At 34.7% G+C, this 23,280-nt stretch overlaps 1 protein-coding gene across 1 annotated transcript; it reads right to left on the bottom strand.

Moving 5' to 3' along the window:
- Positions 1 to 4,829: 4,829 nt before the first annotated feature.
- On the bottom strand, positions 4,830 to 5,896 carry LOC110108710 (protein ENHANCED DISEASE RESISTANCE 2-like). Its single transcript, XM_020839467.2, has one exon. The coding sequence runs from the start codon at positions 5,697 to 5,699 to the stop codon at positions 4,878 to 4,880; it is 822 nt and encodes a 273-aa protein (XP_020695126.1). The 5' UTR covers positions 5,700 to 5,896; the 3' UTR covers positions 4,830 to 4,877.
- Positions 5,897 to 23,280: the final 17,384 nt, after the last annotated feature.

Here is a 23,280-nt window from a genome sequence, read left to right as displayed (position 1 = left end):
TAAACTTGAGTGAATTACAAGGGTTGACCCGTCCCTCGATTTAGAGGTGGTCAGATTACAGTAATTTGAAGAGCTAGTCAAAGGTCCGATGACTGTCTGACGAAAATCTGACAGCTTTTGTACAGAAGTTTGGCCGACAAGGAATGATCCGACGAAGGTCTGGAGGTGAACGGCGGTCGGGCGGTGGTCCGACGATGGTCGGCGGCCGGGCAGTGGTCCGACGAAGGTCGGGCTGAAGTCCGGCGACGGGTGACGGTCGGGCAAAGGTCTGCTGGTGGGCGGTGGTCCCGACGAAGGTTGGGCTGAAGTCAGGCTGTCGGTGGTGGCCGAGCGAAGGCCCGGCGGCAGACGACGGCCGGACGGTGGTGCTAGAGCTCTTGAAGCTTCAGAGCTCTCTCAAATTTCCAGCCAAAGGTCCCCCTTATTATGAGAGTGGGGGTCTATTTATAGATTTTAATGAGTGGCACACCCCGTAAATCTAGAGAAGATCCGGGGCAGATTCAGAGTGCTCCATCGGATGGCTCGTATTGATTCCCCCTATCATATAGAGTGTTTCAACTGTTTAAGTGCCTTAACTGTGTTTGATTCATAGATATTGGGCTCTTTGGATTCGTCTCGCCGAGACGCTCGATTTGACTATAAGCATGTCATATTTGGATATCATTTCATTATCCAAATAATGTTTTAACCCTTCCAAATGTGGTCCGGGCCCCCTATTCGGACCCATTTCTGCCTGGGTTGGACCAATTTTGGTGTTATTTGGTTCGTCTCTTTGAGATGTTCAATTTGACTATAAGTTTGCTGAAATTGGAATTCAGATGTTCCCAAATTTAATTTTGAAAGTTTCCAACTTGAATATGCCTCAAGATTCGTGCTTGTTCTTATTCAACTCGAGCTCGACTAATTAAAAAATTATAGGCTCTAAGTCAGCTTGGTTATTCAAGATCATTTGGAAAGGTCGAGCTTGACTCGATTGTTGAGTTCGATTTCTGAGTTTTAAATTAAAAATTTTATTTTTTAAAAAAAAATATTTTTCAATTTTTTAAAAATGTTAAATTATTTATATAATATTAATTTAAATTAATTTCTAAATATATTTTAAATTAATCGAACATCTTAACAAGCTTTCGAGCTGAGCCCGAAAGAGCTCAAGTTTGAACTCGTGGCTTGATAAACTCGACTTATGAGCTTGTTGATGAGTCAAACTCGAGCTGGCTCAGCTCATTTACACCTCTATCATGCATAATTTTCCAAATAATATATGCAATTTTTCTATTTTCAAGTCTACCTTTCTAATTTAAATAGGATGATCAAAGAATAAAAGAAATCGTCAGGTATGACTTTTAATTCTATTAACAGATGCTTGCATCAAAATTTGAATTATTTTGGTCAACTATTACAAGGAAAAATAAGCCAAGAGGTGGGCTGAAAGATAATTAAAATGTTATTAAATGGAATTAAACTGTTATTTATTTGACCAAAATTTGGCGGTTAAAATTATTTCGCTTGATATGTAATGAGAAAATTCAACTTATTAAATATGAATGTTCAGATAATATTAGAATTTTAAACACTTGAAATTAAAGTTCATATCATTTGAATTTTAATTTCAACAAATTTATAGTGGAAACAAACAATTTAATGGGACTAGCTCATCTACATCAAAGATGTCTTAATCCGAATTCAAATGATGCTAGGGGGTTTTACATATATAAGACTGAAATTTTTTCAATTTACATATGTAAAGCATAAATTTTTGTAATTTTACTCGTATAGTTGATTCTGTCAAATTCTCGTATTTTATTTCTTATTGAGTTTCCCATATATGTAACTTTGTTATTTCCTATGTGGATCTTCGTGCAATACATAAATAAGAAGCTGCAACAAGGGTGTCAATTTTGGGTTCGGGTGGAACTCGAAATTTACCCAGCACTATTCAGGTCAACCCGAACGTGGCCCGTTTTTGAAAACGGGTCGGTTTTTTGGACCCGAACCCGACCCGCTTCAGGTCTGGGTCAACCCGACATGACCCGAATGATCCGTTTCCAACAAAAAATTGCTAGTTTTCATGTCAAAAACGGGTTAATATCCTCTTTTTCGAGTCAAAAATAGGTCAAAATCAGGTCAATCTCGGGTTGTCGGATCAAAATCGGGTTTTCGGGTCAATCTCGGGTTGTCGGATCAAAATCGGGTTTTCGGGTCAATTTCGGGTCAAAGGGTTAACCCAAACCTGACCCGATTTTTTAAACAGGTCGAAAATGTTGAACCCGAACCCGACCCGTTTCGGGTTCTGGTTGACCCTAACATGAAATTTTCGGGTCGGGTTCGAGTCGGATTTTCGAGTCGTGTCAAATATTGACACCCCTACTCCAACACAATAGTTTGAAAACTTCTATGAAATAATCCTATGAATTTACAAACATTTATCTAATGGATAGCAAGCATAACATCCATCATAATTTAGTCTCCATTCCAACACTCATTAATCAAAGAATCAGCCTCTCAATCAATGATGCCATAATCTAGTCAGTTGAAGAGCTCTTAGGTTTATCCTTAAAGGATCTTATTCGCAGGATGAAAAAGCATTAAATTCACGAGTTCAAATTTGAACACGAATCGAGCTTTTTATCGAGTTTAATGTCGAGCTTGTTCACGAACTTCAAATGATGGTTTTCGTGAACATAAATGAGCCGAACGCATTAGTGTTCAAGTTTGTTTATTTAAGAATCAAGTATTTAAAATATTATTCAAGTTTGTTTGTTTAGTTAGTTAAACGATCACAAACGAGCTTTAATCGAAACGAACAACGAGTAGCTCGTCGAACGTTTGGTTTGCTTGCAGCCCTATCCGCAATCTCACCAAAATTTCCTCGGCAATGTCACTTCAACCCATTCTTCTTATATTGATCGATCATCCCATAATCACCCTACCACCTTAGTGAAGTTGAAAGCCTTGTTTTAGTGGCACTCTCATGGTGCCATAGAATTATTTAAGAGGATAAACATAATTTTACTTCTCATCACAATTTTTTGAAATATTTGTCTCTAATTGACTTAATTCTCCAACATGTTATACTAATTGGGGGGTTCAAGTTATCAATTATCTATCCTTTGTTATGAGCACATCGATCGCTATAGGACTATCATACATACTCAAAAGTCTCGAAAAACATGAGTTAATTAGTTATGCCACATTAAACATATATATGGCTTACATTTTAATGAAGACACAAAATATTGAACATATGAGGATGTCAAAACCTTCACAAATATGAACAATGGAGACCATTCTCAATATTATTATTTTTATCATTTAAGAAGGTATTTGATAGAAAGATTTCTTCATTTGAAAGAAGAAATTGAGCTCCTCATTTCATTTAAATTTCAAAAAGATTTTTTATCTCACCCAAATATATTCATCATCTCTTATAGGTAACTAAATAATTATTTTTTTTTTTCAAATAAATTTTATAGATTATCATTATGCTTAATTATGATCAATGAACTTATTTAATGATAAATGCTTTATTCTACGAAAGATACATATTTTTCTACTTATTTAAAATTCTTACAAAGTATAAGTTTTAGAAGATATATATTTCCTTATTTAAAAATCTTATAATGTATGGAGTTGTTACTCATTTAAAAATCTCAAAAATAAAAATCTCAAAAGATATTTGAGTTCTATTTATCTAAAAATATCATTAAGTTTAAAGTTTTAAATAATACAATTTCTTTTATATATCCATAATTTTTAGAAATTATAATTCCTAGAAGATACATGGACTCAATTTACATAAAAGTCCATTAAGAAATCTAAAATGTTGTAGCTAATAAAAACGAAATCATAATAAGGTCCTCATTAATTAAGAAATATTTCCTTTACTTCAAAAGTCTAGTCAAGAGCTTCATGGAACTTCAACCAAGCAATATTGAACCAAGGATTTCTTCATGTCTTTCATAGCGTTTAACTTTCAAAAGATTTTAATGGCATCAATAGTAACATCAATATCTAACATTATCAATGTTGGCATCAGACGCTCATATCGCTAAGATTTAGGCTTCGTTTGGGACGGCTTTTTTATTGCTTTCTAAAACGGAGTTTTAGTACAATTTTTTTTATTTTTGTACTAAAACTCCGTTTTAGAAAGCAATAAAAAAGCCGTCCCAAACGAAGCCTAAATCTTAGCGATATGAGCGTCTGATGCCAACATTGATAATGTTAGATATTGATGTTACTATTGATGCCATTAAAATCTTTTGAAAGTTAAACGCTATGAAAGACATGAAGAAATCCTTGGTTCAATATTGCTTGGTTGAAGTTCCATGAAGCTCTTGACTAGACTTTTGAAGTAAAGGAAATATTTCTTAATTAATGAGGACCTTATTATGATTTCGTTTTTATTAGCTACTACATTTTAGATTTCTTAATGGACTTTTATGTAAATTGAGTCCATGTATCTTCTAGGAATTATAATTTCTAAAAATTATGGATATATAAAAGAAATTGTATTATTTAAAACTTTAAACTTAATGAGATTTTTAGATAAATAGAATTTAACATACAACTTTATCAAATATAATTTATATTATTAAATATTATCCTTAATTCAAAAAAAATATAATATTATTTGATATAACAAATTAAAAATATTTTATTTGATTACCATTTTTTAAATTAGAGACAAATAATAATTATGTAAATTGAATTCTTCTATAAAATAAATGATTTTATTTTCTTCATCATCAATCATCAATAATCTGTGCAGCCCATTTTGATAATTAATCATTTTTACCCAACCAATTTCTTTTTTTTAATATCTCAAAAAAAAAAACAATAAATAAAAAAATTTCTCAACTATAGCAAAGTTTGAAACGCTAACGCCCCTTCACCGGTTCCACATACTTGGCCGCCGAAATCTCCATCTGCGCGATCCTCACCGCCCCTATAAGCTTCTCGGGAAGCTCCTCCTCGCTCTGCGCCTCCACCAAAAACCCCATATCGATCGTCACCGCCGTCACGTACCCCATTGTCAGCTTCAACACCGCGCTCGCCACAGCCGAGCTCCCAATATCCACATCGATTTCTAAGTAGTTCTCCCCCTTGTGGTAGTTGCATGCCAGAGCCTTCCCCAACATACAAACCCCGTAGTTTCCCATCGCCGCCTTGAAGATCCACGGCCCCTTCACGATCCGATTCACGATCTTGAATCGCGAGTTGCGGAAGGCGTCGTCACCGTGGATGAATTGGTGGAGGACTGATCCAGCCGGGATGGGATTGTCGGCGGCGAAATAGAAGATGGCGGAGTGGTGTTCGCGGCTGGGGATTTGAAGATTGACGGCGATGATGAAGGATTTGAGGGATTGGCCGAGGGATTGGGCGCGGCGGAGGGAGGCGGCGATGGAATTATTTGGGTGGGAGAGGAAGTTGTCGAGGCGGTGAGTGGAGCGGAGCCAGTCGACGCCGGCGGGGAGGAGGAGCCAGTCTCCGGAGGGGGTTTTTTGGTTGTGGGAGAAGTAGTGGGAGCCACGGAGGGCGAAAAGGTCGCCCGGAGGGGAAGCCCATCCGTTGGATCCGGTTTCGAGGTCTACATGGCGGAGTGACCCGCCGTTGATGGCTTGCTGCCGCCATTCGTAGGAGGAATCGTCACCGGAGAACGAAAGGGATTCGTCGCCGGGGTTGACGATCGTCAGGCACATTTCTGCCGGCTGCGGCGTCGCAGCGTCTACGGATATAGGAGAGGCGCGACAACTCCGGCGATTACAATATTGTGATTCGGGCTGCCATCTTATTTATAGACTATAATATATGTTTTATTATTTAAGAATTTCATTAGTGCAAATTGCAAAAGTCTCTCGCAAAAGTCCAATGCTTGCAAGTTTTGAAATATTTTCGTATTTTTTTAGGTTTAAAATGTAAATAATTATTTAATTTTATATTAATGTGAAATGAAAGAAAATTGTGTTATAACATTAAGGATCTCTTTGGGACGATTTGCTATGAAGAAAATAATTTTATTATTAAAGTGATAAAAATAATTTTTTACTACAAAATTTTTAAAAAGCAATAAAAATTTGTAGACAAACGAAATTGTGATTTCTCTTTAAAATCAAAGTAGCCATAAAGCTATCCCAAATGGTTCATAAGATATTGAAAACATTATTAAATGTATTTCAAAATGTTAACTTTCCTATTGAGTTCATTCAGGCTTCGCCTGATACGACTTTTTTGTTGCTTCTTAAAATATTTTTTACTATATATTTTTTTTTATACTAAAAAGTTGTTTTAAGAAGTAAATAAAAAACTGTCTAAAACGAAACTTAAGGTTTCATTTGGAACAGCTTTCTTACTGCTTTATGAAGCAACTTTCTAGCATAAAAATTTATAATTCAAAAAAATTTTGATTGAAAAATTACTTCATAAAACATTAAGATAGTCTTTCCAAATAGAGTTTAAAGAATAATTATATAATAAAGATATTACAATGAGATTTATGTTTTACAAACTCCAACAATTACTTGAAGTAGTTAGAAGTTTAAACTTTCAAACTTCGAATTAGTATATGCCAGCAAATGCCAAAGGAATTACGACATTGCCATTAGGTGGTAAACAGCACATGTAGTAAGTTGCAGCAAGTCATGCAGGCCGAGTAGTCAGATGTCTTTATAATTTGGTAATTTCGTTATGTTTCTAGAGAACATGACAAAGGCGATGCTGATTTTATTTTCTCAAATTTATTAATTTAGGCTTCATTTGGGATGGCTTTCTTGCTGCTTCTTGAAGCATCTTTTTAGAACAAAAAAATTAATTTTTATATTAAAAAACTGCTTTAAGAAGCAGTAAGAACGTCCCAAACGAAGCTTTAGTTTGTTTCGGTCACAGAGTTGTCTTACAACGGTTAAATTTTAATGGGGAGAGGTGTTTGATTAGAATATGGGTTGGTTGATCTTTAGAGATGATATGATTCTAGAAAAATCATACAAGAATCTCGAGGTAATTTTAGAATTGAAAACTTTTGAAATTAAAATAATGATCATTTGAACTCCAAATTTGACATGTTTATAGTAAAAACGAGCAGCTCGATGAGATTAATCTACAAAGTTCAAGATCACTCAATTCCTACATCATTAAGATGTTTAAACGCTAGTAAAACATTTCAAGATTAAAAGAATTGATATGAGCTGTACGATGAGTGTTTTGGATTCTAATTCAAATTACTAAAACATCCATCCCAAAATGTTCATAAATAAAGCTTTGTTTTCCACATGAGGGCGAGGGAGAAAGAAGAGATTAGAGAACTCTCTTGTATTTTCTAGCTATCGATGTTGACGACCACCACCAGCTATTGTTATCAACAACCACCATCGCCATTGACAATCTTTGTCACTGATCGCCGTCATCTCTACAATTCTGATAAGATTTAACTTTGTTGTTGGATAATTGCTTGTTTGTGGACACTTACTTTTTATAATCTCTATCGGGAAAATCAAGTCCTATTCTTAGGAGTTAATTGTCCATTTTTGGACAATTGATTTCTCTTAACCCCCATAAGTAGAAATCAAACATCTTATTCTAAAATAGTCATCTTCTTTTTCAAATGTGTGGAAAGAACGATTCTTGTATCTTTTGATATATAGTGCATGAATTTTTCATCTAGGTCATACCCCATGATTTTTTTTCTTTTCAGGTTTTCTATATTGAGCATTTAATAGCTTTTTCCACCTGTGGGAAATAATTCTTAGTTGGGGGCAACCTTTACTATAACCTTAAAGGGTTATTCACATCAATGTCCTGGGCATGATTGTAGTATGATAGTCTCTTTACCATGAATTATTATCATGTTCAAAAGAAGTCCATTATTTAGGGGAAACTCACTGCAACATTAAACTGACATTGTTCTATCTCCTTTCAATCATCATCCATTATTACATCCATTTTGAGGAAAAAATAGATTTGGACAAGGGGTAATCTTGCTTACAATCTCAAAGGAATATTTATGGTAAAATATCAAATATAGATGTTATCGAATAAGTCTCTTCAAGATTTTGTGCTTCCATGATAATCTTTCTAAAAACCACCATTCATTAAACATCCAACAAATACAAGGATGCTTTAAGTAAATCTCTAACTCCATAAAATCCATAATAAGGCTTCTACTCAGGCAAGGTCATAGTCTCAACCTCGAAAAGATAGTAATGATCTAAAGATAGATCGATATTCACCTTTGATTTGTGACACAAGTAGCATTCGTCCCCTCCCAATCAAGGTATAATCGATCCTAGAAGGTTTAATTTGACCTCTTTTACACAGATTAATGTCATCGAGTAATACTCTTACAAATAATCTCGAATGAGCAAAACATCCTAGAGAAATTTCTTTTGATCTTTTCTGCACAAGTTAATATCATTGAGTAACACTCTAATAAATAACTTTGGATAGGACAAACAACTTTATTGGATTTCTCCTAACATCTTTTACACAAGTTAATGTTATCGAACAACGCTATAATAAAAAAATCCTACTGATATATGCCTATGAGATAACCTATATGGAAAACTGGTAATGGGAAGGGTTCTCACTAGAAATATCCCATGAGGGAAAGTTGCATATAAGGACTTCACTCAAAACCCTAAGAAGGCACACCTGTAAGATAGACAAATACTTTTTTTAGAAGTCATTATAAGTTCAAATCATAATTTGTCTTTGTCATAAGATATATATTATTATATTTTAATATAATAAACTTTTAATAATTTTTGGGCATTTGTGATAATCCTTAAGAAATTGATATATATCGATATAAGTAGATATTTTGGAACTGTTATGTTCCCATTTTAGGAATCAGTTAATTTTATTTCATGATACAGATCAAAGCTCTACCATCAAGATAGAAATCTTAAGTATCATTGACAACTTCACATGAATAATCCATTTTCATAAAATGGGGAAAGAGCAACTTGTTATCTGTGGAGAGGGATACTAGAGTTTGAAAGGGGTTACCGCATATTCAAGACAGTGAAATAACTGTCTTAAAAGAAAAAGTGGATAAGATATGGGACAAGAGTAACTCATTCTGTAAAGAGAGACATTAGAGCTTGAAAGGGGATACCACTTATTTAAGATAGTAAAATGTCTCTCTTGAGAGAAGAAATGGAGAAGAGAAGGGAGCAAGAGCAACTCATTCTCTACAAAGAGGGACACTAGGGTTTGAAAGGGGATATCACATATTCAATATAAGGGAATGCCTCTCTTGAGAGAAGTGTATAGGAGAAGGGGGAAAAGATAAATTATTTTATAAGGAGAGGGGCACTAGAATTTAAAAGGGGATATCTCCTATTCAAAATAGTGGAATGTCTCTCTTGAGAAAAGAGGTGGAGAAGAGAAGGATGCAAATCATTATCTAAATAGAAGGGTATTGGAGTATGAAATAAGATATCGCCCATCCAAGATAGTGAAATGTCTCTCTTGAGAGAAGTTTGTAGAAGAGAAGTGCAAACTCCTCCTACAATGAATGAGTACATAGATTTGAAAAAGGGGATGAGAATTACATGACTTTAACTGAAAGAGTTATGTCTTTAATAAAGAGAGTTATGTGACTTAAATGAAGAATGCTATATGACTTTTTTTTTGGGATAAATTTGGCCTGAGCCTTTTATTCAAGAATAAAATTAAAGTAACAGTGGTAAAAAAGGAGCAGTCTGGAAAGTAAGAAAAACAAAAGGAAATACAGAAAAAAAGTTTTAAACAGAAAAAACTTGTCGGTTAGAATTACATCCAAAAAACTCAGCAGATAGCAAGTTGCCTTTGACAAGCTCAGAACTCAGTTAGACTGGCGCTAACAAAGAGAATCATATACTCTGGTTGCCCGAAGACCATCCAAGAGTATTCAAAGTCAGACTATCCTCATCGTTCAGACTTAAATAAAAGTTTCTTCAAAGCCTGACAGAAAAATCCAATCTTAATAAAAAACCCCACGAATTAACCGGCAGAGACCTGCCCTCCCAAAGCACATCCAGAATCTGATGAGAAATTTAAACCTCCAGCTTTCTAAATTATCACGGCCACCACCGTCAATGTGTCTGAGTACGGGCTTTTAATGTCTTCCATTTCAAGGATTTTATTCTCACATCTTTCAAAATATCAGTTGCTAAAGTGAAAAAGCATTTTGCCGTAGCATTATACCTTCTGTTGTTCCTTTCACGCAAAATATGATAAATAGTGGCATTGAATAACAAGAGCCTGTATGATTTCTCCTTTTTTTCACCCGGTAAACCACCAATAAATTCCAATGCTTGAGATACATTGGGTCTAAGTAGAAAGTTTTGCAAGGTAGGAATAACCCTAATAAGAATCTTGTAGGAATACTCACAATCAAAAAAAAAAAAAAATGGCGCGTGGATTCCGTATATTCCTGACAGAGATAACAATTAGGATTATCAATATAAATGCCTCTCAAGGCTAAAACCTTAGCTGTTTTTAGCTTGTCTAAAAGAGACATCCAGGTATAGATAGAGTATCTAGGAGAATTTCTTTTATGCCAAACAAACTGAAACCAGTCCACGGATTCATGAGACTCAAAGAATTTCTTGTAATAATCTTTGTATGAGTGCTTAGTGTTGCCATCCCAGTTAAGGCTAAGAGGATTTTCCACGGCTAGAGGAATGTTATAACTGTAATTTTTTATTTCATCCCTAAGAAAGTTAGGGACGCACCAATTCCCACTATGCATCCAACTATCTATAGTTTCATTATCCTTGCAAAAACTAATAAAAGAAAGTTCAGGGAATCTATTAGACAGTTTTTCTCCCATTCACCAGTGATCCCATTTAATAGATGCCTTGCAAAAATAATGAGGTGAGAAAAGAAAGTTTTCTCTAACCTGGGAGGCAGTATCACAGATTTCTTTCCAAAATTTGGTTGGAAGTGTAACATTATTTTTCCAAGGAGAAGTGTAACGAGCTAACAAAAAAGCTGAAAGAGGATTAGAATTATTATACATTCTGCTAATGATAGCACAATTATATGCAAACCTCATAGCCAACAAAGAGGGGATGCCAAGCCCACCCTTACTGAAATGTTTACAAGTATTCTCCCATGAAATAAGATGCAGCCTTTTCCCAATAGTGTTCCCAAAATAAAGAAATATGTCACATGCCTTATTAATACTTCTAATAATGGCATTAGGAATAAAAATAGCTCTAACCCAATACACCACAGTATTTGAAATGGTATATTTAATATACTGCATTCTGCCGGCTAAGGACAAAGTATTTGCTTTCCAACCAGTGAGAAGGTACTTGATTTTTTCCAAAAGGGGTTTGAAATCAGCCATTTTAATATTCTCAGAAGAAATAGGGATGCCAAGATAGATGAATTTGTTTGAGACATTGGAGATTCTCAGGATTTGGGCCAAGTCATTAGCATTAGGTGTGTGCTGAGAGAAGGAAACAATACTTTTTTTACTATTAAGCTGGAGCCCAGAGCAATTGGAAAAATTTTCCAAAATTTTAATAAGTCTGGAGAAATTGGGATTATTAGCCTCGCCAAAAACAATAAGATCACCAACATATAGGATATGAGAAGTATAAAATTCTCCCAAGGAAATACCCTTGAATTCTCTCGGATTAGTCTGTTCATCAAGCAGACAAGATAAACTATCCATAATTATACAGAAGAGATATGGGCTGAGAGGGCAACCCTGCCTTAAGCACGTGGATGAGGGGAAAAAGCCTTCTAACGAGCCGTTCAAGCAGATGGAATAGTTAACATTAGAGATGCAAGCCTTAATCCATCTAATGAACATGTCTGAGAAACCTTTTTGAGACATTCTAGAGATAAAAAATTCCCTAGAAATCGTATCAAAAGCCTTCCTAACGTCAAATTTAGCACAGAAGTAATCACTTCTTCTAGAATTAATGAACAACTTCATGATTTCACCGGCTAAAATAGGATTATCAGTGGCCAGTCTATTAGAAATAAAAGCAGTTTGGCTCTTATTAATAATTGTAGGCATGACTAACTTCATACGATCAGCTAAAATTTTTGCAATAATTTTGTAAAAAACATTACACAATGTAATAGGTCTGAAGTCCTCAATACTACTTGCATGATTGTGCTTAGTAATCAAGACAAGTGCAGTGGCCTTAGACCCAATGGGTAGGTAACATTTAGAGAAAAATGATTGAACAGCCCTGAATACTTCGTATCCAATAATGTGCCAGCAATTTTTGTAAAAAAAGAATTTGTAGCCATCTGGTCCTGGTGCTGAGTCAGAATGGCCAGCGAACACAACATTTTTAACTTCCTCATAGGTAAAAGGCTTAATCAAGGCTTCAGCAAGGTGGGACGGAAGTCCAGTACCAATCGGAATGTGACTAGTGTCAGCAGTTGCTGAATTAGACTGATTTAACTGAGCCTTAAAATAGCTAATGATATCCTGAATTTTGGAATTCCGGTCTTGGGAAGGGCAAGTTAGGATACAATCAATAGTACTAGAATTCACAGCCCTCCTTCTATGAATCCTAGAGTAAAGAAATTTTAAATCTTCCTCCCCGTGCTTGAGCCAGTTAATTTTTGCTCTTTGTTTTAACCAGGTGGTCCACATGGAATTATAATACATCAGCTTGGAGTTGATGTATTTAAGATTATTATGGTTCTCAGGATTAAGAGGATCCAAATCAATGTGAGTCTGGATATTCACCTGTTGTTGGGTAAGAGCATCAATCAAACTGATGATAGAATTAGAAGAATTCCAGCTAGCACCCTTAATTATCACTTTAAGGTTTTTGAGCTTATCATAGAGCTTTAAAATAGGATTACCCTCCACTTGGACTGCAAAAATATCAATAAGAGCATCCCAGAATTCTTGATATTTGGTTCAGTGATTCTTGAACATGAAACGGTGAGCATAAATAATATGCTCACCAGTAGTAATGATAAGCGGGGAGTGATCAGAAATAGAGGTGCTCAGAACCTTATATGATGAGTTAGGATAGAAAGCTATCCATTTATCATTGACTAGGGTTCTGTCAAGCTTAATGCTAATGGGGTTATCATTTCTCTGGTTGCTCCAGGTGAAGAAAATGCCAGTGGAAGTAAGATCCGTGAGGGCTGTGTCAAAAATCATGGAGTTGAATTGTCCCAGCCTATCAACTGTGATAGGATTGCCCCCAGCTTTTTCATAGATAAAACGACAACAATTAAAATCCCCTGTGACAATCCATGGATGATTATTAAGAGGATTGAGCTTTCTGATGTCATCCCATAATAAGGTTCTCTCCTCATGAATTAGAGGCATAGATAATGGAGATAAAAACAGGATCATGAGCAGCGACAGATAATTTCCCAGAAATCATTTGATTGGAAAAAAAATAGAGGCTCAAAATTGATTCTATCAGAATTCCACTTGATCCAGATCCTCCCCGAAGAGGCAAGACAGAAATTATTACAACTATTTTCATTATTGAAAATCTCATGACAATTAATGAACCAGTGGTCATTAAGATTATGATGAAGAATGCGATTCTCCAAGAGACAGACCATACCTAAACTATGGTCCCTTACCAACTTCTTAACTCCATTAACCTTATCCGGACTGTTAAAGCCCCTGGTATTCCACACACCGATGGGTGGAATGGGCATCAGGATTTAGAATTGTTGCTCCTTTTGGAGCCTTTCCCTCTTGCGCTAACTTGTTTTAGACTTCCCTTATCAGGAGGTCCTTGATTGGAGGTCTGGGTAGTAGCATTAGGAAGGATTTTCAGAACAGTCTCAGAAATGCCAAATGACAAATTGATTTGGGGCTCCTTATCCTGAGTGGCTTGGACTGGAAGGTCCGAGTCCAGATCTGGGTTATCTTGTAAGGCAGAGAATTTGTTTGAGGACTGGACAACTGGAGATTTAGCTTTAAGAGGAGGGGAAGAGAGGATGGGAGGGTTTGAGGACTCAGAATAAGAGAATTCCTCATTAGGGCAGTTGAGATTGGGAATGTTTGGGATATTTGGAGGAGCTTTGTGTGAGCCTATAACCGAAGTTTTTGGTCTAGAGCTTGGTTCATCCGTGGTGGGGAGGATGCTTTTTGGAGCAGCAATATCTTCTCTAGGTCTGCGGCTCGAGCTGCGACCCCTGGGAGGGTTAAGGGGTTTTTGCGGAAGCGACTGCGGGATCGGATTTTTAGGGCATTCAGAGGCCTGGTGAATTAATGAGGAGCAGCATTCACAGGGAGTAGGCTTCCATTCATAAAGGATTTTTAGGTTAAAAATTTTGCCTTCAACCAAGATAGGAATAAACTTAGGATAAGTGGCCGAAGCATCAATCTGGACACACACCCTCGCATAGGTTAACCGTGATTTGGTCGCGGTAAGATCATCTACAGCGAGGGGAATACCAATTTTAGTAGCAATTTTTGAGATTCCTGTCGGGGTCCAACAACAGAGAGGTAAGTCGAGGATTTTGATCCAGATTGGGACCGAGGTGAACTCCTCCTTTTTGGGGCTGAACAAAGGCGACCACTTTTGTAGAACCAAAGGTTTTCCCAAGATAAACCAGACACCCTTATTCCAAACATACTCAAAGTCCTCAACAGAGGAAAATTTAAAGAGAAAGAAGCCATCATTCAAGGAGATCATTTTGAGACTACCTTTAAGCTTCCATACCTTGTTTACTGCAGTAAGATGGGAACCATAGTAAGGCCTCTTACCAAGGGAGTATCGTACCAAAGCAAGGCTCCATTCAGAAGAAGCTTCGACCACATCCTCGTGAGCGAACGGGATGATTTCCTCCGGAGTTAGGATAGCAGCAATATCAAACTTGCTCTGGTTCGGCCTGTCGGCAAGGATACGAGTCCAGGGGAGCGGGTTTTGCGAAGAAGCAAGCGGTGGAATCTGGTGCATGTTAGGCAAAGGCGGGCTGGAAGGGTGAAGTAGTGGAAAAACGGAGTTGGAGAGGGAGGGATCCATGGATCCCTCCGCCAATAGGACGGCGAAGCACAAGAAAAATGGCGCGGCGCAGAAAAAACCCTAGCAGAAAGAATGCCCCTGTATTATTATTACTATATGTTTCATGCTATATGACTTTAAAAAAGAAGAAAAAATTCTCTCTAAAAAAGAAGAATTTATCTTTAAAAAAAGAAAAAAAAAAGGAAAAAAGTTTCTAAAATAAAGAAAATAAAGGAAAACTTTTCCTTAAAAAATAATAAAAATAAAGAAGTAAGAATTTTTTATATTTGAAATGTAAGTTTTGATGTAATAAGCTTTGACGTCTGAAAATAAGGGAAAATGATATGACACAAAAAAATCATATGAGTTGCATGAATCTTAAGGTAATATTTGAATTAAAATTTTTTGAAATTAAAATAATAATCATATAAACTCTAAATTTGACATGATTATAGTTAAACAAGCAACTTGATGAGACAAATCCAATGAGCCCAAGACCACTCAATTCTGACATCATTAAGAAACTTAAATGCTAAAAAAATTCTTTATGATCAAGAGAGTCGATATGAGTGTACGATATAGCATTTTAGATTTTGGTTCAAATTAATAAAATATATATCACAAAATCCTATTAATAGAGCCACATTCTTTACATAAGGGTGAGGGAGAAAGAAGAGAACTAGAGAGCTCTCTTATATTTTTCAACTATTGCCACTAACGACCTCCACCACATATTACCACTAACAACTACCATATCCACTGATGATCACCATTAGTAATTGCCATCATCTCCAAAAATCTAATAAGATTTAACGGTATTGTTGGGTATAGATGTTTCTATAATCCCTATTGAGAAAATCAAGCCCTACTATTGGAAATTAATTGTCCATCTATGGACACTTGATTTTTGTTAACCCCTATAAGAGAAATTGAACATCTTATTCTCAAATAGTCATCTTCTTTTTCAATTATGTGAATGGAAGAATTCTTATATTTTATGATATATATAATAGATTTTTCATCTAGGTCAGGCCCCATTATTTTTTTTTTCTTTTTGGATTTTTCAAGTATTTTTTTTTTATCTTACTACTGTTATATGAATGTGCTAAATTTTTATATAAAGATGTGAGGTAAAACAGATACTCTACTGACTCAATTTTTTTAGCACGTAACAAGTACTGATAGATAATATTTTGATTTAGTTTGAGAGAATATATTATTAAATGAAGAGGTAGTTGATTTTAATGTGCATTATGTGGAAATGAAAAATTGGTTGATTATCATGATAGATATGTTGTTATAGTAAAGAGGCATTGGATGTTTAATGAACATCATAAATTCTTACAATAATCAATGAAGCTATATGAGTAATTATTATAGTAATCAATTTGAACATGATATTTCATCTTGGCTACCAGCTAGAGAGAGAGAGGGTTAGAAAGAGAATATGGGATTTAGAGGTCATGGAGTTATTTTTTCCTAATAGACCAGGTGGAAGAGACGTCCATCTTAAGATAAATCACCATTATTCTACTTTAAATTTCAAAATTTTCATTTATGAGGGTGTTTTTATATTTAATTTTATTGGATTTTATACAAACATAAATTTACTGAGATTTAGAAATTTTCATTATGTAATTTTTTATATGTGAAAAAATAAAATATTTTGGTCATATTGACAGTAAAAATATAAATTTTTAAAGGATATTTTTGAGTTGTATAATATTTTAAGCATTTTAGTGAGTATGGTGACACTAATAGAAATTACTACAAAATAATAAATGCTTGATATTATGAATATTGCTCATAAATGATTTTTTTTTATTTTCTACTATTGAATGTCTATACAAGTTTACCTCATAAACATTAATATTTCTATAGTACATGTGAAATTTCATATATTTATGTGTCATGTTGAATATTGTTCATATATATTGAAAGTGTTGATGTTTCCATATTTATGTGTTTATAAATGTATGAAAAAAGGAACAAAGGAGGAAATGCATGTGGCGTTAGTTGATGTTTTATGTGCAATACAAGAGGAGTTATAAGAACATTTGCACACCTATGATTCCTCCATTTGTGCGAATAATACGCCTGACCAGATGTGAGTTAAATAAGTGGAGGTATAAGCAGAAGAGAAGTTATAAGGGAATAATAAAAAAAATATGATCAAGTGGATATATAAGTCGAAGTGGAGTTATAAATGGGCTAAGAGAAAATATGATTAATTAAATGGAGTTATAAGCTAAAGTGTATGTATAAGTAGGCATAGGAAATATGGAATGTATTTTGAAATGATATGTTGAAAGTTTTTTTTTTTCTATTATGTATTTTATTTTTGATATCATGTTCAAACAATTTCTCTTGTTATTGTTTCAAACATGTTGATATTGTTGTTTGACATGTGACTACGGTTGAAACTAGTTTATACTGATGTAATTATGTTAGTGATAACCCATACTAATAAAAATAATGGCTATTAGGGCACCTTAAAGTGCCATAATATGTAACTATTAGGGCACATAATATATTGGGGCATGAAACAATGGTGTCATTTGGGTGGTCGTTGACATAGGGTTAAGGGCATCTTTTTGTGCCCTAAAAACTAAACTTTTATGTCCATTAATCATACATGAATAACGAAACATAATTAAATCTCATTAGCAAATAGAAGTATTGAAGTATATGTCAAAATTTTCACCTCCATATGCATTCATGCTATCATTGAGATGATCACTGATTTTAAATTTTCTTGCTAGGCTAATGCCAAAAACATACATCCTCAAAATGAACTTTATAAATATATATTGTAAGTTGTAATGAGTGCTCCTTGCATAAACTCAATATAGTTTAACATGGACTATAGTTGAGGAGGGATGTCCCAAAGGCATGTGCAAGAGGGCTATTGCAATAGATTGGGAGATGAGTGCTATATGAATGCATTTTGGCTGGTGGGAATTTATTGTGTGTAGTTCATTAAGAAAGTGGCTTGAAAGAAGCATTCAGTTGGATTCCAGGCCCTTAATTTTGAATATAAAAGTATTAAGGTAAATGATGCAATTATTATCATTAGTGAGTTTATGTATGAAAAGGAGATTGTGGAAGATATGTGGAACACTTAAAAGTTTAGAGAGGTTTAGGCTATTGTAAAGACACGACATTATTTTCTTGAATGAAGTTGGAGATGGATAGTGCAGTGCTATTGTCAACCAACTCTTACTCATTTCCTTGTTATGGGGTAGAATTATGAACTTGATTAATATCCATGGTGAGATATGATTGATGTTCTATAATCAAGGATATAAGTGTGGACCTCCGAAAGGACACCGCCGGCTATAGAGTGCAGATGGTATTTGACCGCTCCACCCCGAGAGATAGAGACAATCACAGGCCTTCGTGCTCTTCGCAAGTGGGCTAATGGGAGGGCAGATTATATCATACATACGACCAACTATTGAGGATAGTGGCTCTTGCTAGCGCACCCTAATGGGTAGTAATATATATGACTTAATCGTAATAATAGGTTTCCCTCACCCAATACATCAACTCGAGTGAGGTTTATTTGATGGTGGAGTTCTATTTCCCACGGCCACAAGCCTCCGTGATTAATTACATCCTAAGCCTGGGGTTTGAGAAAACTCTCGATTAATGATCTGATATTATTCTTCCCAAAAAGGAGATTGGTACGCAAAAGGGGACTAAGAAATTCCTACTCAAAGGGAAAGAATGGGCTCAACTCAGATAGTCAACACATACGGTTCATACTAACATCTAGAGAGACTAAGGAAGTAATGAGAGAAAGATAATCATACACTCAAAGCATCTAAAGAGAAGAGATAGAAGTGGCGTCATCCATGTGACGCGGATAAACAAGATTTATAGTCTATGAAAAAAAGAGAACTTATCCACTAATGAGACATACTATGAGACACCCGAATGTAGTAGTCTTGAACCCTAAATCTAAGGTGGGTTTAGTATTTTACCCAACACCAACATCTGTGTCCTAATTAATGCAACTGGGCTTATATCATACCTAAAAAGAAGAGCCAGCTAACCACCTAAGCACGTAAAATCCATATTGTTCAGTCTTTATGAAAGATGGATAGGTAGTTTAGTGTTTTAAAAGAAGGGCTGACGTCTAGAGAATTTTCTAATTGGCCCTGAATTTATGTAGGGTGAATGCCTCTAGAGCTAATGTAATTAAATTTTAATTAAGTTAATTTTTAATATAATGCATATTAGTTAAAAGGTCTAAATCAGGTATACTTAAGATTTTAAAAAATAGACTTATAGAAAATAATTTTTAGAAAAGACTGGGCCTCCCCAAGTCCGACACTTCATCTTCATATGTCAGATTATCCGAACTCTACCTGTAGGCGAGGAGATATCTTATAGCAAGGAGAGAAAGAATGCATTAATATGCATGCGACTCTGGATGATTCTGGCAGTTCCCTAGGTTATTAAATTTCCATGTTATTTAATTTTTAAAATTTTGAATATTAATTACGAGTAGAGAATATTTTTATCCTAAAGAGTCTAGCAAAAAAAGGTCAAGCACATGCAAAAAAAAATTAAGAAAAACATGTATTTTTTACTGCACAATCAATATGAACACATTAATATAAATCCACAAAACACAGTAAAGTAAAGTCCATAGCAAATGCCGTATAAATACAACCTAGGAGTTGTAGAAACGTAATGGAGATCAGGCTTCACCGACAACAACCTAGATTCTAATCGTACTAAATGACGCAAGTCTTAAAAGTAAGGCATTTTATCTTCAAGCATTCATCTTCAGATGGATCATCTTCCTTCGGATCGTCTCCTTTGGGCTCTGTATGGTTCGTCCTCTAAGAGGATAGTCAAATGAATAAGAAATTTTTTGAGATGGGGCTTTTCTTTTTCTCTTTGGGTACCTTATATTTAAAATTTCATACATTTTAAGACTTTCATAACTCAATATGAATACAAATTACATTATATTTAAAAAGAAAAATCTAGACTCAAACTTCTGCATAGCTATCCTAATAAAAAAAAATATTCCAAACAATTTAATACATCAAATCACAAGCAGTTATATATGTGCAAAAAAAATAAACACGCTTGGCCATGCTATTTTAATTGAAAGTGGGGGGCTAAGCGATCTCTGGAGTATCTATAGAAAATAGTGTTAGTTTTAAAGCTTTAATGATTATTGCCCCTCTTTATTTTAGCGTTGCATGAGCGTAGTCACCTACATAAGACTGGATTAGTATCAAAGAGCCCCTAGCTCATGGAAAATCTATCACACAAATCACAACATAATCAAAATATAGAAAGCATAATAATAAGATAAACAATCACCACAAAAAACCAGAGAAATAAATCAACACTCATGCCACACACAATTGCATCATATCATAGAAGCAAAAAGAAGTAAAACACCGGCCCTAATCCTAGATCCAGAGGTGGTACCCTAGCACATCTATGTATGTGTAGCAAGGTTATGTGGCTTTGGATAAGTCTTATGTTGGGTAGTTACTTCTAAAGAGCTTGAGGTATTACATGTAATTTTCTGAGTTGAAATAGGTTTATTATAATTTTATGAAGTTATCGGTACCTAATTATCGGGTAAATTAGGGTTTGTTAATTAATGGGTCGAAAGGCTCCTAAAAAAACTTAGAAATTTCTAAAAGGTTTATGCTGTTACTAAGTTTCAATGTTAAAAATTTCAAGTCATTCGGTGATCTACCATATCTCATAGATTTTTTTAAGTTTGTTAGACAGGTCATTATTTATTATCATTAGGGTGTCGCTACGTTTAGTAGGTTTAAACCAAGTTTTGGACTAAATTTTTGGATAACATGAAAGGGAATATATAAAGAAAATAAACACACCATATACTATGATTTAGGAGGGCCCAAGCTAAGTGCTCGTACTAAGAATGCAAAAGACAATGAAAAAGAAGACTAAGAGCGCTTAACAGTGTGATTAGTGAATGATTGGGGGTCAATCATCCACTAATCCACCTCCCCATGAATGCTATTCATAAACATGAATAATGTTTAAAATTCCAAATAGTGGATCTCCCAAACTTAGGGATTGAATCATATAGGTAATTTAAAAATAATTTAAAATACATATATATATATATATATATTTGAAATTAATTAAATAATTTAAATAATTAATTAGCTAAAATAGTTTGAAATAAAATAAAATAGGAAATAGAAATTTTAATTAATTTGAATTTAAATAATAGAAATAAATTTTTGGATTTTTAGATAAAATTAAATATTATTATATTACCATATATTTTATTAAATAAAATCTTTATTAATATTTGTAATTATTTGTTAATTAAATATAATAATTAATATAACTTAATATACAATTACTATTTTAAACTAATTATATTTTAAAATTAAAGGAATATTTTTTTTTGAAAATATTGATATATAATATGCAATTTTTGGATTTAAAAATAATTTTAAATCAAAATTTGAAGAAAACTAGGCTTATATAGGATTAAAATGAATTTAAAAATTAAATCAAATGAAATCGACGGCGGTCAAACACGTGGAAGCTTTAGGTTCGCTTCACAATTTTGAGCAATCATTCCATAGCGGCGAATGATCATTGCACCGCCGGCAATGATTACGGCAATCAGAGCCGTGGATGTAGCTTCACTTAGCCACGTCAGCATGGCTTGGTGAATGTCTGATCCTCTAATGTTTCTAACGAACGATCGTGATGGAGCTGGATGAAGCGCTGATCCACAAGATCAAATCCCATGGTCGTTCCGAACCACGGACAACCAGATCTCAACCGTTGATCATGAGATCAACGAATGAGATCAAACCCACCAAACAAGAAGTCAATTCTGAGCCCTAACACAATATTGTGGATCATTCTTTCGATCGAGTGCACCAAATTGCAAGAAATTTGAAACATATGCTCTATAGATAAAGAGCATTCATGGGGGATAATTTGTGCGGTCTAAAATGCGCTTAATGCGAATCTATTTAACCCTATGTGTCCTAGACTAGGGTTTGCAGTTTCACCTTGGTTAATGGATAGTTTGACCTGTTTAATGGCTTGTTGCACTTGTAGATTGTCCACGCTCCTAACTATAGAAGAAATCGTGTTTCGGAACGTGATGGATCGATCGAAAAATGCTTTGGAAGCTCTAAGCCCTTGGGTCACCGAAGAACTCGCCAGTGATGGCTTATACCGATCGGGTTTGACTTGGAAAGGGTGGAGGAAGGCTGTGTGAGCTGTCAAACCAAATCTCAGGGGTTGAGGGTGTTAAGAAAGAGAGCAAGAGCTAAAGTCCTCAACATTAACCCTAATATCCCTATTTATAGCCCCAAGCCTATCATGGACGGCTAGGATTAGATCTATGGCTGATTAGGAGGGAAAATAAATTGATTAGGTCGGGATTGGTGTCAAAGAAGCATTAGGAAACATTTAAATCCATTTAATGAAGAGATTTTGACCAAAATAGGCAAAATTTGACCAAGGAAGACTTGGGTTGACCAGGTCAATGGTTGACCTGGTCAACCTAGTCAATTAAGTCCATGGAGTAAAGGGATTGAGCCAAGGATGAGCTTGAATTGGATTTGAAATTGATTTGACCCAATAGGGCTAATTGGGTTAAACTAGGTGGGGCATTGTATGCTGTTGGTGGAGGTTGGGGAGCAAGCAGAGGATAATATATAGGTTGCAGCAAAGCTAGCAATTGGTTGAAATATGGTTAAGTTTATTGTATGATGCATAAGTATATTTTGAACATACATCCTTGATTGTGTGGAATGTACATGCATTTTTTTTTGGTTTTGTCTAATGTTGAATGCCTACACCACCTCATTTGGGACAGCTTTCTTACTACTTTGTTTTTTAAATTGTAACTATAATTTTTATTTGTTCACTATTTTTTCGTTGCTTTTAAACATTTTTTGTACTAGAAATTTACTTTTTACAATAGCTTTAAAATTTTACTTTCTCTATAGTAGCTTTACAAAACAGTAAGAAAGCTGACCTAAATAAAGCCTAAATCATGATCTACAAACATAGTAGTGTGAGGTTTGGCCAAGGATAATGTTTTGGCTTGTTTTGCTTTAATGCTTTTTTCTTCACCACAAAGAAGAGTGTATTTGTCGTATAGGCTATTTTGAAGGATTGGTAGATGGGAGATGGTTCATTTAAAATGTAGAAGATGATACCTTTATAGTCAATTTGAAAACCACTTATGGTGATATTGTCAATGAGGGTTTTGATTTTGAATAGGTATTAGGTCATGGACAAATTTTTCATAGAGATAGTGTGGAGCACATTTTTTGCTTGAATTTATCTTAAATGA

Source organism: Dendrobium catenatum, unplaced genomic scaffold, assembly GCF_001605985.2.
Source record: "Dendrobium catenatum unplaced genomic scaffold, ASM160598v2 fragScaff_scaffold_390, whole genome shotgun sequence".
Lineage (NCBI taxonomy): Eukaryota > Viridiplantae > Streptophyta > Magnoliopsida > Asparagales > Orchidaceae > Dendrobium > Dendrobium catenatum.
Note: the sequence above shows the minus strand (reverse complement) of the source record. Positions and strands in the feature narration are given on the sequence as shown.